The sequence below is a fragment of the Hermetia illucens genome, chromosome 2 (genome assembly GCF_905115235.1).
Source record: "Hermetia illucens chromosome 2, iHerIll2.2.curated.20191125, whole genome shotgun sequence".
Classification (NCBI taxonomy): Eukaryota; Metazoa; Arthropoda; class Insecta; order Diptera; family Stratiomyidae; genus Hermetia; species Hermetia illucens.
This window is the reverse complement of record NC_051850.1, coordinates 145,424,097-145,441,706: the sequence shown is the minus strand read 5'-3', so window position 1 is coordinate 145,441,706 and position 17,610 is coordinate 145,424,097. Positions and strand designations below refer to the sequence as shown.

At 43.1% G+C, this 17,610-nt stretch overlaps 1 protein-coding gene across 2 annotated transcripts in view; it reads right to left on the bottom strand.

The window, feature by feature from the left end:
- Positions 1–17,610, bottom strand: part of LOC119649051 (SCY1-like protein 2) — a 211,623-nt gene that overhangs the window by 40,528 nt on the left and 153,485 nt on the right. For both annotated transcript variants that reach the window (XM_038051029.1, XM_038051030.1), the window contains exons 14-15: positions 8,853–8,989; positions 8,091–8,304 (exon numbers count right to left, since the gene is read on the bottom strand). In XM_038051029.1, coding sequence (XP_037906957.1) covers positions 8,091–8,304; positions 8,853–8,989 — 351 coding nt within the window. The remainder of the gene's footprint in view (positions 1–8,090; positions 8,305–8,852; positions 8,990–17,610) is intronic.

Genomic DNA, 17,610 nt, shown 5'->3' with positions numbered 1-17,610 from the left:
TGCCCAACTTTTTAAAGAAGGCTACTTGTGGTTTCACCTAGAGTAGATGAAACTCATTAGATCACCTCTGCCATGGAAGCAGGTTGATGGAAAGCGGCTGACATGTGTTCTATGTTCCTTTATATATATTAATAAACACGAGAGGGGTACTATGTAAAGAATGAGAACCGCAAGACAACTGAATTTGAGTCGCTACTCGTTTAAGATATTAACAGATTGGAGGCTACACAAGGCGACATTGACGAAAACGCGCATCTAAACGGCACTATTCTTGATATATTGTTACTAGTGTACGTTGCGTTTTTGATGATCAACCACCACCTGATTGTATATGGCTATGCTCATTACCAAGAAGGGCAACAGTGCGGTTGGGAGAGCCCACTCGTAAGGGCTATCCGGTTTTGAACTTGCGCCAGGCTCTTACGATATACCACCTTGCCAGGAGCGTCAGCTAATACCTTTGTACTGTAGAACAGAACAGACTTCGTTGTACTCGTCAGAAGACATGGCTGCTAGATATAGGACTCCCAATATTTGCAAGTAACCTTGTTCGTTGTTACTTTGATTTGCTCGAAAAGGTTCACCATTGAATCAAGCGTGAGTTCAACGGTTCAACGGTTAAGTTGGTTTGGGCCTGATCGTCGATCGATACGGGATGCAAGATCGGAATTTTCTTTTTAGTCAGGATGACTACTTCGGTTTTTTCTAGTGCAAGGTTGTAACCATGAGCAGTCATCCATCCGCTTATCCGTCGCACAGAAAGCGATGAGGCGTGCACACCCGGAGGTTGCGTCAACCAGTTCGAATGCAATGTATCGACGGTTGTTTGCTGAGAACTATTTAAGAACTCGCCTCCCGTCCACTAACAGCACTAGTGATTCTGACGTGAAGGTTGCGTCGGGAAATCTTTACCGTAGCCTGGGCGCTGAAACGTTGGAGGGTTTCTGGTCTCGCCGTCATTTCGGGGATTCGTGTCTCTCTGGAATAGGGGTGAGATATGCCCTGTTCAAATGAAGTCACTCCTGATGATGATCTGCAGTTCCATGCCCAAGACAGCGTCTTCCAGAGCATCAAGCTTGCGTCGAAAGTCTGACATCGTCTCAGTCGGCATTAGATAGACTCTGGAAGACGTTACCTCTAAACATTGAATGTCATCAAAGCCATACCCTCACCATTGAGCAAGAAACTTAAGGTGGGTGCTGTGCAGAACCTAGATGCCAGATATACCTTATATGTGTTTACTAATGAGCACTAGATCCGTTTTGGTTTCCGCGGCAAACCGTGCTAGCATCTCGTGAGTGGTTGGACTCGGCTGTATATTGTTCTGTAGGACACGGGTTATGTTAGCCGCGTACTAGCTCTTTCCAGTAACTAAAAACTGGACCCCGCCCAGTGCTCGCAGTGTGCGCAATGCTCTCATCACGCGCTTCGATCCCTGCATAGAACGCAACTCTCCTTTTCTTTGCAGCTATTCGCCTTATGGCCTACCTGGCTACATTTGCGGCATGTTCTCACCTGTCATAATCTAAATATCTGTAACGGGGACTCCACCACCCTACTGTATCTGAATGAAGGACACTTCTGTTTCGTTATCTTCGAGCTTGATCCTATCACGGATTTCGCGGAGGACTTCCGCAAAGGTCTCGCCTTCCGCCGACTTAATGAGTTGAGTTGGTGGTTTAGCTCTCCTTCGTCTACCCACCTTTTCTTTTGGTAATCCACCATTCATGTCGACCTTAGTTTTAGGCAGAGATTTTCCTCTTGTTCCCCTTTGCCTTCTTCTTTTCAGCCCTGGAGAGTACCAGGGTGAAGTTTTCTTCAGATGCCTCTTTCTCCTTTCTTTTTTTCCCCAGTTGAATCTTCAGCGCGATCTGCTTGGCGTTTGCGGTGCTCTCCTCGGGGCGCGGTTGCTTCTGCCTTTCGCGCATCTTATGTTGCTCTCCATGTCTGTCTGTAGTACAGAATACCATCCAGAGGTTTCTCCAGCTTCATAAATCCATTTTTCATGCCTTTGCTGATGTATTTTCAGGAGGAATGTTGCAGACAGCATGCACCTCACAACTGCCGCGAATTTCTTGATAAGCCTTTTTCTTCAGTTTTCTCAAGAATAGTCGGCTGTGTTCCCACTCAGCTTATATTCGAAGCCGTCTGCTCAGTTCCAGAAGTTTCCACTATGTTTCTTTCCGCAACAACAGCGTGGTACTGTCTGGGCTGCTGCCTCGTGATAATCTTTTTTTTCATGCGCATTTCTCACCGGTTATTTCAGCCCTTGCGGCGTCCTTCGCTGGGTGCTGCGACGTGCGACGAATTTTCGTATTGCGCACAAACGCAGCTAACTTTTTCTCTATTCCCTCTGCCTCCTCAGTTATGTAACTTTTATTCTTCATTGAGTCTTTTACCAGCGCATCGTGTGCAACGAATAGAGAGGAACGGGTGTATCTTTAGGGGCAAAGCCAATACTCCAGTTCTCTGAGGACTGTCTACTTCGCTAAGCTGATCCGGGAACTCACGGGCGGATAAGTGCTCGCTCGGAGAAACGTAGTCTACTAATGCCAGTTCAATACATACTACCTGACAAGGGTCCCGAAGCAACTGGCTCCTGATACACGTCACAACTACCACCTTGGCTGAGCCAGGCTCACAAATTCCCATTGTTGTCGAGTTATTGGTGGCTCTGGCCTGTTTCGACGGGCATAGCAGTTCGCTCTTCACTGATAAGTTTTTGAAGGCTACTACCTAGGACGCGGATATAATGCCAGCTATTGAGACAGAACTACTAGCTCGGGCACCTAGGGGACGCCGCTACTTTCCTGCTACGTTGAGTATAGGGGTGAGGGTGAGGGTTCCCCATACATGCAAAACGGGCGTTCACTTTTTGAGTGGGGCATCAAATAAGACATCTTGATTAGTGAATGTTTAAAATTGGTTGTGCTTAGTTAGTAGTAGACTCCTTCAAAAAACCATGGTATCCCCCATCAAAATACCCACCACATCGATATCTGTTCAAATAAAGTTAATAATAGTGTCTTACTGTTTTTTTAAGGTGAGGGTGTCCTCTGTCCTCTTAAGTTCATAAGCGGTAGCCTATTGTTTCTTAACAGTATACATCTCAAGCTTTCATTAATGACAAAATGACCTCTTGTCAAAGTAAACAAGTCGGGAAACCGGAACTGGACGCTTCAGGTACGAAAGGTTTTGTGTATTTCTTAGTACGTAGCACGTAGTATATCCATATATTATGTGAGAGTATCCACTTTCAGGTGATATTGACATTCATAGTCTTCAATTTTCAAAGAAGCTACCAATTTGAGGTATTATAACTTTGTTAGTAATGGTGCGATTTCCACCAAACTTGGTAAGATCATGCTCTATATTATAGCCTATATTACTGGTGCTAGGATGAACTTAAGGGGGGTTTCTAACCAATTACAAAAAATTTTAGTAATATACTATTATTAACTTTATTTTAACAGATATGGGCATGGAAGGTATTTCGGAGCCCAGGCACCATATAGTGGCAGCCTCCTGATTTTTTCCAGATTTTTCGGTTTAGTAGTTTCTGAGAATGGCCCCCTTAAAGAAGTGATCAATTTCAACCCCCCGTGCTCCCCACCCTTCCAACGAATGTCAAAACTAAGATCGGCTTCGAAAAGTACTAATCGAGACCTTTAATTTGATACCCCACATTACATATTTGATGAAAACAAATTTTACACCTCCCTTTTGCATGTATGTATACCCCCCCCCCCCCCCCGCCTTAAATTCGACGTAAAAGGATGTAATTCGCTGTATGCGTGAGCGTTCACAGTTCCCACCTTTCTACCAAATGTGGTGTCAATCGCTATAACCGTCTCCGAGAAAAATGTGACGGACAGACAGACAGACAGGCGGACAGACAAACAGACGTATTCGAGAACAACGTCGACGTTCCGATTGTATCTGAACAATACGAAAATCTGCACAGCGCAGTATGGATAGCAGACAAAACCAGTAAGGCGGCGATATGGAGCTGTGGAAGCCAAGCTATAGTAGATGCGAAAAAACATCCAGAAGACGGGTTCACCCGTGCCAAGATTGGAGGGATATGTATCTATAGCTGTTACGCAGCACCGAGCCTCACATTAGAGGAATTCACGTCATTGCTGGAGAAACTATCCTTAAATGCAAGTCGCTACAACCCCAAAGTAATAGCCGGCGACTTCAACGCATGGGCAGAAGAATGGGGTAGCAGAGAAACCAACGCAAGAGGACGAATATTGCTGGAGACATTCTCGCGCTTGAACGTGGTACTTGCCAACTCTGGGGGAGCCAACACATTCCGAAGGGGAGAATTGCAATCGGTGGTAGACCTCACCTTCGCCAGTGATACTCTAATCAGAGACTTGGAGTGGCGTGTCTGCGAGGAGTATACACACAGGGATCATCAGGCTATCATCTTTCAAACCTCGCAAAGGAATAATTTGAAGCCATTAAAACGGATAACGATGAGCTGGGTAACTAAGAAATTCGACGCAGAAATGTTCAAGGAGGTACTTCTGGAAGATACATTGCTATCGGGAAGCGTACAAAACAAAGTTTCACAGGTCGTGGAAAAATTGCAGCGGGCATGCGATGCCGCTATGCCTCGACGTAGCACTTTCCGAAGACGAAATCCTAATTTTTGGTGGAATTCCGAAATTGAGGAATGCCGGAAAAAGTGCCTCAAAGCTAGGAGACGCTCCCAGCGCAAAAGAAACCGACCTGAGTTCGAGGAGCTACACGTGCAATATAAAAATGCGAGGAAAAAATTGCAAGTAGCTATCGCAAAGAGCAAATCCGAACATTTCGAGCGGATGTGTACTGACTCTGACCCATGCGGTGGCGCATATAGGTCGGTGATGTCATCACTAAAAGGCGAGCGCTCCCCACCGATTACTTGCCCGGAGTTGTTGCAGAATATAGTGAACATTCTATTCCCAGTGGATCTGAATGGTACAAGTCTGCCTGCAGTACATTTAAATCCCGACGAAGTTCCGATAGTGGTAAATGAGGAGGTTCTAGACGCAGCAGAAACATTGAATGAAAAAAAGACTCCAGGACCGGATGAAATCCCTAACATTGCCCTGAAAGTAGCCGCCAGGACAGCACCAGGTATGTTTTCACGGCATGCCTTAGGGAAGGAGAATTCCCCGAGCAATGGAAGGTACAAAAGCTAATACTCATTCCGAAGGCAGGTAAACTATTGGGTGACCCCTCCTCATATAGGCCGATATGTCTGGTCAATACCATTGGCAAACTATTTGAACGAGTAAATATATAACAGACTGCTCGCTGTTACGGAAAAGGAAGGAGGCCTTTCCGACAAACAATTCGGATTTCGTAAGGCAAAATCAACTGTCGACGCAATCAGCATGCTGACTGGCTTGGCTCAGGCTGCAATAGAAGAAGGAAAATGCTGTGCAGTAATAACCCTCGACGTAAAAAATGCGTTCAATAGTGCAAAATGGAAAAAAACCATCGAGTTTCTCCTTGGAAGAAGACTCTACTGCGACTAGGACGATGGGCTAAAAATATTCCCGGCAACTTGCGGAGTGCCACAGGGTTCTGTGCTGGGTCCCTTGCTGTGGTTAGTTATGTACGATGGAGTGTTGACGCTACACCTATCGGACAACGTGACAACTATTGGCTTCGCCGATGATATCGGAATAACGGTCGTTGCAAAGCACCAAGACGAGATCGAGATCTATGCAAATGAAGCGATATGGGAGATCAATTCCTGGTTGAGAAATTCTGGCCTTTCACTTGCTGAGCATAAAACAGAAGTAGTTCTCATTAGCAAGAGAAGAAAGAACACAACTGTGAAAATCAAAGTTGGCGGAAAAACAATTTACTCCCAAGCATCGCTCAAATACTTTGGAGTAATTATTGACAGAAGACTCAACTTCAAAAGACACATTGAGTACGCCGCAACTAAAGCGTCTTCCATCGCTACAACGATCTCGAGGATACTACCGAACATTGGTGGGCCAAGACAAAGTCGACGACTTCTGTTCTCCAAGGTAGTCAGCTCCGTGCTACTCTACGCAGCTCCAGTTTGGGCAACTGCTCTGAATAACAAAGTGAACTGCCGAAAATTGGGAATGGCGTATCGGTTAAGTGCACTCCGGCTATGCAGTGCATATCGGACAACATCAGGAGAAGCAGCATATGTACTAGCAGGGATGCTCCCATAGACATCTTGGCGAAAGAAAGTCGGCGACTCTACGAGAAAACGTATGCAGCTGGAGAGTCTAGCGCATTTCGACGGCAGCTGGCACGGTGGGAATCTGTCGAACGGTGGCAACAGCGATGGGACGAGTCCCAAACTGGTCGTCGGACATACCGCATCATTCAGGATATTCGGAAATGGTTTGAACGAAACCATGGGGAATTAAGCAACGAGTTAACACAATTCTTGAGTGGACATGGAGGTTATCGTGCTTATTTACATCGATTTGGTCACGACGAATCACCATGCTGCCCAAGATGTGATAACGCGGCTGAGAATGCGGAGCATGTCATATTTGATTGCCCCAGGTTCACAGCGTAGCGAAGAAGAATGGAAGCGGTCGCAGACAGGTGTTTAACACCCGAAAACATTGTGGAGTTTATACTGGAGTCAACGGATGTCTGGAACCAGGTTGTAAGGGAACTGCAACCTATTCACCAACAACTTAGGCAGGAAGAACTACGACGAAAATAATGAGCCGCAGTTAAAACCTGATCTAGCCCCGCGACGCAATACTTGATAGGAGTTCCATGGGGAGATTGGAATGGGAAGGAGGTGGTTTTAGTGAGTAGAAGTCTCACATAACTGCGTGGCAGGAGCCAGCAGTAGGTTTTGAATCTTTCCACCTTCCAACGCTGAAAAAAAAAAGACAGATGACAGACAGTAAACCGATTTTAATAAAAATCGATGGGTGCGTTTGGCAAGGTAAGAATCCTTCAGAGTCGGAGTGTATTTAGAATGGCAGTCATAGCAAATCATCTTACATAAGCCGAAAGCTATAATTTGACATAAGGCTCCTCCCTGAATTCGATGGCTTAAGATTTAAATAAATGATGACTCCGTTTAGATTTCTGGTGGTACAACTCATACATAAAATCTGGTTTGTGCTAGAGGATGTGGGAAGTGATATCGGGTATGGCAAAATAAAATAACCACTAATCGCCATTAAATTTAAGACAAGACTCAGCATGGGGGAGTTACCCCACTTTCATTTACGTATGGTTTTTTTTTGTTTTGATTTCGTCTTTCCTTACCTGGGCTACTACATATATGTATAAACAACAAGAACAATCAATATCTGAGGCTAACCATTGTTTGCTTGTTGAATATGAACTACACTACATTTGTATATCAATTAATGGGTGTCACATATTCCTACCATTCTACTTGCGGTGCTAAATATCCTCATTTTACGAGAAAGTAACACACTCGCCTCCTATATTTCTCCGGCTTGAATTTAAGTGAGCATGAAGTTTTAAAGTGCTCCCCGGTAATTGTCTGGTTAATATGGCTGGGTTCAACTGACTTCCTAGTGACAAGTACCTACATGTGCTCCTAATGTTGTTTGAATTGAGGCAGAAAATTTAATTATTGCGCACAATTAGATAAAACAAGGATGTAGCTATTAAACTTTGTGCTAAATTGGAAATTACACAATGTGTATATGTGTAGATACATATGTGCATTAGGGGATGGTTCGTGTGGGATGTTTTCTTTCAATAACGTGCGGTACTTGTTAAGATTTCAGGAAATTTAATATGTAACCATAATATAGCTGCGGATAATTACTGCCATCTTCAGAATTTGGAATACGTACAAGTTGCTTTGTTCGACGATATGTTGCTAAGTCAGGAATACTCGCTGGAAATCGATTTTGTAGCTAAACTTACAATAAAGGCCATTATCCTGAATTCAAAGGAAGTCGCTCGTTGCGACGGGAGATTCACAGGAAGTACAACTAATATCTCTTTGAATAAACTATGAAACTCTCTTACTTCGTCTTAATTTATCCATGCATACATCTAGACATGTGTTGTATAAATGTCTTCATTGAATCACTCACCTCCTGAATTTTTCCGGGCCATATCCTCGGCGCTTGAAGTTTTTCGCTGATCTATCCTCAAATTCGGTATGTTAAATGGTGGTACGTGCATATTATCCGATGAGAATTGATGTCGTAGTGGACGATGTCGTTCAGGCGATGGAATGGACAAATTGTCCAATTTTAGTTTATTACGTTGTTGCCGATCGATATGGTCCAACATCTCCTGGAGCACCTATTTGCGAATCGTAAAAATAAAAACAAATTGTCTGTTGTAAAACTACTATATTGTATGCAAGGAAATGACACAGACATACAGGGAATTCCTTTTGGGGGCCATTCAGGACACGTTTGTATTCGGAATCTTCCGAAAGGACTCGTAAACATAAAGATTGGAGTTCATAAAGTCCACAAAGTTGAAGCCATGCACATTAAACCTTTTTTATAGTGCGATTCATATAAAATGCTCTTCGTAGTTCAAATTGTTGATATTAAGTTAATGTATACATTTGAATAACTGATAACTTTACTTTTCAAGCGAACAACCCCGAGAAGGATTCCTTTTTGAATTCAAATTTAAATTTCAGTTTGTTATTAGCTCAGCTCATATCTAATGCAAGTTAACACTACAAATTATGTTGTTTTACGTCTTTATCAAGTGATGTCAAATAAAATTTCAAAATAAACTCCACAAAAAATGCCGCTGTTTCTTGTAGCGAATACATTTCCTTGGGAAAGTATTACTGTGTGGTATAAAAGCAAAAGTAATGGTGGATTAAGTACCTCAAGTAAAATCGTGAATTGTTCCAAATTCAGTGAAGGATTAACGGTGTGTGGAATAAGTGATGGCATTACTCGTGTCGCCATTATGTTAACGGAAAGACCATATTTTTTATCACTTAACATTATTCGGTAGATATCTGTAAGAATAAGAAATGAAATGCGTAAGAAACTTGTAACAACATTTATGATGTCAGCAATAAGTAGGTATCCAGGTTCGCACGCGAAAAACTTATGATCCGTTTCCGACACTTTGCAGCAAGGTATGTTGCTTTCTCCGTAATTCATTTGCTTTATTTCATGCCCGTTTGAATTAGAAAGTAAAAGTTTACCATATTCAGTGAAAGGAACTAAACGAGGCTATAAAGGATATCCATGGACCATTCAGTGTGTGCAAGGTAAGGCAGCTGTGAGAATCTTTTTATAGAGAGGAAGTAACTAGAATTGTTATTGTGAAAAAAATTCACTCCAAGAAGACGTCATATATGTATATGTGAACACTGAAACCGTGGAACATATAAAGTGCCACCCGGAAGCTCCAAGGTTTCATAAACTGGCCTCTACGTCGGGGCATCAGGGTAGAATGTCCTCAACATGCTAGTCAGAAGGTGGGAGTGGCAGTGGATAGATCACACGATGAGGAAGAGCGGCTTTACTGTGGACTATCTTTTGCAATCGAATTTATTATCCCAGGATGGTCGGCGATTGGGCCCCCTTAGAACTACTTGCCGCAGCATAGGGTAGGAATAGGGTAATCTATCCAGAGCGCCTTGGAGGATCTGAATTGCATTGCTAGCAACTCACAGCGATGGTGCGTAGAACAAGTTGCGGATTTATGATCACCCTATATACCATGTGATTACATACAAATAGGTTCATTACTAGTTGATGTTCAATTTATATTGTATTTTGTGGATATTCCCTGTTAGTAGTACATTTTAAAAAGCAACTAATATTGGCGCGAAGAGCTGGGACCCAACTCTGTGGCCCAGTGAATTCTATTTAGGAAGGAAGAACATCATTTGACTGGCAAGAAAGAACCACAGTTCCAATATGGAAAAAGGGAAGGGAAGGTAGTCCAGCAGAATGCTCAAATTACTGTCCGATTCAGTTACTTTCCTATACCATGAAGATTTTTGAACGCATTCCTCACAACCCTATTCGCGAAATCATTGAAATAATCGTGAATCAAACCGGCTTTGTCAAAAACTGGGGAACTACTGATGCAATATATGCTGCGCGGTTACTCATGGAGAAACACCGTGAGAAGCATCGCCTTCTTTACATTGCATTTCTAGATCTAGAGAAAACCTTTGATCGTGTGCCATATGAACTCATTTGGTATGCTCTACGGCAACACTAAATACCAGAAGAACTCGTGTGCTGGGTTCAATTGCTCTACCACGATACGAAAAGTAAAGTTCGAAGTATGGCAGGTGTATCAATACCGCTTTGTGTCTCTGTGTGTGTTCATCAAGGAAACGCCCTTTCACCACTCCTCTCTGTTCTTGTTATAGACACCGTCACACGGGACATCCAAAGTCCAGCACCCTACACACTGCTTTATGCAGATGATGTTTTCCTAGCATCTAATAACAAAAATGATCTCGAGCAACTTGTCTAGAAATGAAATGATCCCTTATTCAGCAGGGTCTCAGATTGAAAATAACAAAATTGAATTTTTGGCGACCGATCCCCATGAAACAGGCGCAATCACTGTCAGCGGCACTGACCTGCCCAGAACTGAGCGATTTGAATACCTCGGGTCAACGCTATCAGCCGACGGAGAACTGCGTTACGAAATTGATTCACGCATTAACGCAACCTGGATGAAGTGGCGTTCCACAGCTGGTGTTCTTTGTGATCGACGTATCAACGAACATCTCAAATCTAAAATTTACCGCAATGTCATCCGTCCTGTCGCTCTCTATGGTTCTGAGTGTCGGCCTTTATAGTTGACAATGAACGGTGTCTTGCGGTAATGGAGACGAAGATGTTATGTTGGACTAGTGGTGTGACACGTTTAGATTACATCCAAAATGAGGATATTCGCGATCGTTATGGGGTTACGTCGATCGTGGAAAAATTGCGAGAGTGGCGTCTTCGATGGTATGGCCACGCAAATCGTGCTTAATGAGAATTCACTTGCCAAGAGTGGTCTGAACATCGAAGTCGATAGTAAACGACCAAAAGGCAGGCCGAAACAACGTTGGCTTGATACGTTGGATGGGGATCTAAAAGCCTTGAGATTGCATCCAGATTTGATAAAGCCAAATGGCGAAACCGATCGCGACGAGTCGACCTCGCTTGCGAACGGGACAAAGGCTGAAGAAAAAGAAGAAAGAAGATTGGCACGATTGTGTTTGCTAGTCCGGTGTCACAAAAAAAGCAGGGCAATTATTGAGACGCACCATTCAAAGTAGGGAGAAGTGAAGATCTGGCAACAATTATGAAACCAAATACATTCATTTTCTTAAAGCGGTTCGATAATGCGGGATCTTTGATATCATTTAGATTAGCTGGATGTGCAGTATTAATATTACAAGAGATTTTTTTCTTTCTGGAGCAGTCAACAAGTATAGTATACAATTTTTGGAAAAGTTGATTTAGAGAATTTTACGCAACCTTCATTTGGTAAAGTGAATACGACAAGGATATCAATGGATAGTTCTCTATGATAATACAAAAGGATCCGGGAATGGATAAGCACTCGGTCCAGTGGTTCTTCAGAAGCAGTTCTACGTTCAGGAACCTTCTCCTGACAGACAGATTTCCCTCTTTGTATCGGCAGGATGAGCATCGAGGTGTATAAGGCTTCATCCTGCTGACTTGTTGGTGAAACTTCCGCGCCTGGTGCGGTTGCTCCCTTTTCGAGTTCACAGATCTGTTTATTTCCCCGGGCTTCTTTTTTCCGTTTGTGAATTCGGTTCTCCGTTCGACGGAATGCTTGGTAGGTCTCTGCGCGTGTCCGCGTTCTTTGAAAATTCAGCACTACTCGGTATGCGGCATTTTTCCGTTCCGTTGCTAGCTTACATTCATCGTCAAACCAGGAGTTCCACCTGGGGTCAAGTATATTTATGGCCGTATTTACGGTAACGCTCTTCAGGTGATTGTGGATATCATTTATTGACGCTTCAGCTCCAGGACATCTGTTAGCTGTGGTTGTTGCGGCATTCATTTCCCCTATGTTGTGAATGGCTTCAGTATTCACTCTCACTTGATTGTCAGAGGGGATTGAAGGCGGTGTTGTAATTCGAGCCCGAAGCACTATGCCAACGAGATAGTGATCCGAGTCTATATTGGCTCCCCTATATGTTCTGACATTCATCAAGGCTGAGAGGTGGCGGTATTCAATCAGCGCGCGGTCAATTTGCTTGAAAGTTGTCTCGTCTGGAGAGGCCTACGTATGTTTGTGAACCGCTTTGCGCGTAAACCAAGTACTTCCAACAACCATTTCGTGCGATAGTGCTAACTGAATAATCCGCAGCCCGTTATCGTTGGTATTCCTATGTAAGCTATAGGAGCCGACGTATCGTCTGAATACGGGTCCCGTCCCTACTTGGCTGTTGAAATCTCCAAGTAGGATTTGGATCTCATTCCTGGGACAGGCTTCGAGGGTCCGCTCAACTGCCTCGTTGAAGGTATCCTTCTCCCATTGGGCGTGAAAGTTTATGAGGCCCATATTTCTAAATTTGTCTCGTAAATACAGAGTGCATACCCGTTCGCTTATATTTTTAACAGCAGGTTTCATTTTTGGCTGACTTAAGAACCTACTCCGAGCACATGGTTTGCTGGATGGTCGCTATAATATACGGTGTAGTGGCTCCTGTCCAGGAAACCGGTCCATAAGCCCTATATTGGGACTGGGTATCGGCTAGCTGCTTGTCAGCTCCATTTCTGAACAGGGAGCGGACGTTCCATGAGAAAATGGGCAAATCGTTATTCCGTTGCCGGGTTCGTCGTTGTGTCGTCAATCCAGTCCGAGGCTCCTTTTGTGGCTTCGTAACAAGAAGATTTCTGTGTAGGGTTGTCAGCCCTACCCAACCTCCATTCTGGAGGACTAGTTGGTACAATTTGTCCCGTATTTAGGCGCGGGAGACTCGCCTTAATCCCTCATATTTTTTGTAAAATCTCTGCATAACCAGTTATTACTTTCTAAGATAAAATCAACGCGGAATTTTTTTTCTCACAATTATTGTTCACGTGAATACATATTATCGTGGTGAGTGTCTGAAAGTTGTTAAGGAGCTGATACTACATGGACAGTCCTACTGCCAAACCCTATTTCTATCTCCACGTTGGTAACGGCGACGTTCAGTTACCCAATCTCTTAAACGAGGTCTCCACCCGCATCGCTATTTCTGTCAACACCCATTTATGTTATGTAATTAGTCCTTGGATCGATTGGTATGCTGCTCTGCTTTCCGGCTACTGCTGTTCGCGAAGTGCGCAAGTTAATGCAATTGATTGATACCCAAGCCATCATTAATTAATTGGCTTCGAATTTTGATCGTAAATCATCGCCACACGTTATATCTGTCGGTGCGCCATCGAGAAACTCCTCTATGAAGTGGTTGATCGGGTGCTGGCATTAGGAGTCATCGAAAAATCGCGAAGCACTTGGTCTTCGCCGGTCACTGTTGCGGTGAAATCTGGCAGAAGTTAGTCTTTGCCCTGATGCGCGTAAGGTGAACAGTGTCACCGTTAAGAATGTGTTCTGACAAATTTCACTGGATGAGGCGGCACAGTTCCAGGCCGATCATTCTGTCAGTTCGTGATCATGCCGTTTCGGTTCTGCAATGCGTCTCAAATCATACAGTGACTGATGGACAAAGTTATCCCTGCTTCCTTGTCCTATCATATATATTTGGATGTCTTGCTGATAATCAAAGAGACCTTCATCCAGCTGTTTGGAAGAGCAAATTTGTTAAGAAGGCGGTTCAACACTTGGGGCACATCATTGTTCGAAAACTGCCAAACAGCTACGGGTTAGTTATAATGTGTCGGCGGAATCAGCGATTTATGTCAAATTACGCTTCGTTATTGTACTGTTGACTGACCTGGTTCATAATAAGCGTCAGTTTTTGTCGATCTGAGGAAGTCATCGCTGCCTCCGATGCTCTGAAAACAAGTTCCGTTTCGGCTCCGCTCCTGCTCTAAACTTTTCGCTATTCATCGCGATGCAAGTCAATATGGCGGAGCGGTGCTGATGCAAAAAACATAGAAGGGTGATAAAGTTCCATTGGCATACATGCCAAAGAAGCTTACTCAGGCTCAGCGAAGCTACACTACCACTGAGTAAGAATGGTTGGTAGCGGTGAAGGCAGTGTGTAAATTTCGAACATATATATAGAAGGTACAACTCTCGAAATAGTAACGGACCATGCTCCGGTCAAATGGCTAATGTACAACCTTCAGACTTGGCTAAATGCTCATTGAAGCTCCTGGAATTCTCGTTCCTCATAACCACAGGAAAGATTCAAAATATCTTATGCCAGATTGGTATGTATTAACCAGCGGAAGTGGATGATTTAGAGAGATATGGGAAACTCGCAGAAGTGGATTTTGGTTCGCCTCATTTTCGGTCTGCGCATTAGTGAAAATTCCTGCAAATTTTCTGATCGGAAGGTGTGCGATAGATTGGTATACAACGAACCAATTATTCATAAGAAGATGAGCTGCAAGAGCAACGGGTTTCGAAGTTTTGGATTACGGAGGTGCTGCTGACTCAAATGTTCGCCCATGCCCATGATCATCCTTTAAGTACGCATGGAACGAGTGGAAAAGCCCTGGGTGTACTACGGTTGGTCCTATTGGCCTGTTGGCTGCTATATGCACCTACATAGGCCCTGATCAAAGAATTGGGATAAGAAGTTGAAGTCCATCATTTGTGCTCTTTCTTCAGCGAAGCACATTTCTATAGAGACTTTCCCTATCACGTCGCCTTTAGGTAAAGGATGTTCAGCCATGGAAGTACTTACGACCTTTTATAACGGCTAAACGCTTTGACTGGTGCGAACCTGGAGTTCTTCATGATAAAATTGCTATTCTCAGGTCAAAAGTCCAGAGATGCATCCACTAACAAAGAGAGGCACAGAAGAAGGAATATAACTTGCCATCCCGAGATCACGATTTTCAGGTTGCAGATATCTTATAAGGGGTTCTTTGGCTTCAGCAAAGCAGTATAAGGCCAAATTGGATAGGAAGCTCGTGAAAGCAAAAGTCATCGGTATATTCGGAATAGTCCAATACGAGTTGGGAGACATAGTCGGTTATAATCTCACGTGAAGGACCCCACAGTCTAATTCACCCTCAAAGTCTGTGCTGTTTGAAGATTTGAGGGGCGGAAAGCATCAATTGAAGATGTGATCCGTCTTGGATCTTCCCTCTAGTTCGAGGCATTAGGGGCTCGGCAAGCGCGGTCGATGCGTTACTTTTTGCAGTTTTAATTTGCGTGTTTTTTGCATTAAGTGCCCCATATTCCCGACTGAGGCTACCACAATGACGTGTAACTTTTTAGGTTTTTGGGATATAGGTTCCGTCTGGCCAATCAGTCACTACACATATACATACATCGGCTTCTATGATGGTTCGCTGTTGAGAGGCGTCAGAACCTACAGCAGTAAGGAATGCAGAACTATTCATGGCCCAACCAGAATTCGAGCCAGAGTCACGCTATAGAGGCGCTGACTGTGAATATTGTAGGACTAATCATGATATTATTTTATTGAGAAGAAAAGAACGCTTGGACACTTCCCCAGAAGCTCGATATTTCATAATATGCACCCTGACACTCTGCATAATATGATCGGGGTACATTTTTTTGTAAGTGTTACGATCCCATAACAATCCATTGATAAAACCTAAATAAAAACGAGGGTACCGAAGATACATGCTACAAATTTAATTAACCTAACGTACATAGTTTGATACTGAATTCTTTCATCCAAATCAATCCAAAATTCTACATCACTGGAAAGTTCCAACAAACTTGACTCTCAAAAAAGAAACTTACATAAAAAAGTATCCTCGCTTGAAGCCTCCGTTTATCTTAAATCAATTTTCACACTGAATTCAATTAGTACATATTCTGAATTTCCATACGACAGATGTTAATCGTAAATACTCGGTAACGTGGGAAACCTAAGCTCTCCCCTGAGGTGACGAATTGTACAAATGGAGAATAAATTGTCCCTCCATTTAATGGGCCTTAAAAGCTTTATGTCAGATTTTATCAGGACGTTTTGAGCAACAGCCTTCTGAATTTTTATGGACCGGCCACAACATAAAACGAAAGGGATTTATGTGAAATTCCCAATCGATGGGAATTTTCATCATCACGGCAAGAATCAATATTCACTTGGTACCAGGCTATTGTTGCAAAATCATTATATTTATTACATTCGATAACAGCTGATAAAGTTAATTGAAAAATTTATCGAATGGCTCCCAGAAAGGCAAGGTTAAAGTAATTGAAGGAAGAATTTAGAATCCTTGGTAATAGGAGTAGTAAACGAAATTTAATTCAAGAATAGTAAAAGTGATGGGACAATTTCAAGCTCTACTTTAAACAGGGCATGTGATCGTATTTTGAACAACGAGGCTGTTTTATTTAGTTTTTAGGCATATACCATACTCGTCCAGGATTTCAGCCCTACTATAATGAAGAACTAGTTTACAGAAGCGTGTTAGTGATTTCGGAAGCCGTTCTCAAAAACGTCGAAACGAAGCTTTCTCTAATTGGTAAATAAGCCTGAAAATACCCACTGTACCGATGTCTATTATATTTTTGGGAAATTGAGGGGGAACTTCCTATGATATAAAAGGCATGAAAATCTTACTATTGCTGACAAAATTAAAGTAACTCAAAGTTGTTCCGTTTGTGTAAATTTACTGTAACCAACTACTTCGGCAGTACCTACTTTGTCGTGGGATCGTCGGGAAAATCTGGAAGTAATCCCCAGCCAAGATGTGACGGGCGAATTCCTCTGAAAACGGCGTTATTGCTTATCGAAAGATAAATATTCTTTGACTGTTAGGAATTTGGGAATTTTTAGTTTTAGAGTGAAAAAATCAAACAATGGAGAACCTCAGACTGGATACAGGTATTCCACTCAATTGGAATCCAGTTCTTCATGAACGAGCCGAAGCAGACCTCTTCTATAAACACTACTGACCCGAGGCTATCTAGTCGGCGCTCTCTGATGAGTCTAATGTTTTAAGCCCGGGGAAACATTGGAACAAAACACATAGTATGATGCGATATTAAGATCCAGAATCAGAATATCTGAAAGGAACCGAACCACAGAGCTTCAACTTTGGTAATGAATATACTTTCTTTATTCCGGCCAGATGAAAGGTCTTGAACATCGTGGTGGTATTTCCTGACATGGTGGCTCTTGTCGGAGGGTGGAGAGTTGCAAAAAATATCACGTTCTCAGCTCACTGGCGCATTTATTTCGAAATAGGAGTGAATGGATCTCCAACCGCTTCATTTGGTCAAAGGCAGATTAGGCGACATATAAAACAGCATGGAACGCCAGAGTTATGATCCCTGGGAGGCACACCAAATCCATTGTTGGAATTGAAAAATTAACCTTGATGATCACAGCTGAAATGAAGTGAAGCTCTTGAAGAGAGCTGCCCAATCAATATTTTAAAGGACGATAAAACATCATGATGGATCCTCAACCGAGCTCTGAAGTCTGATTCAATTGTTGGGTAGAATCGGTACAAAGAAGTTCAGAAAGTTCCAAAGAAA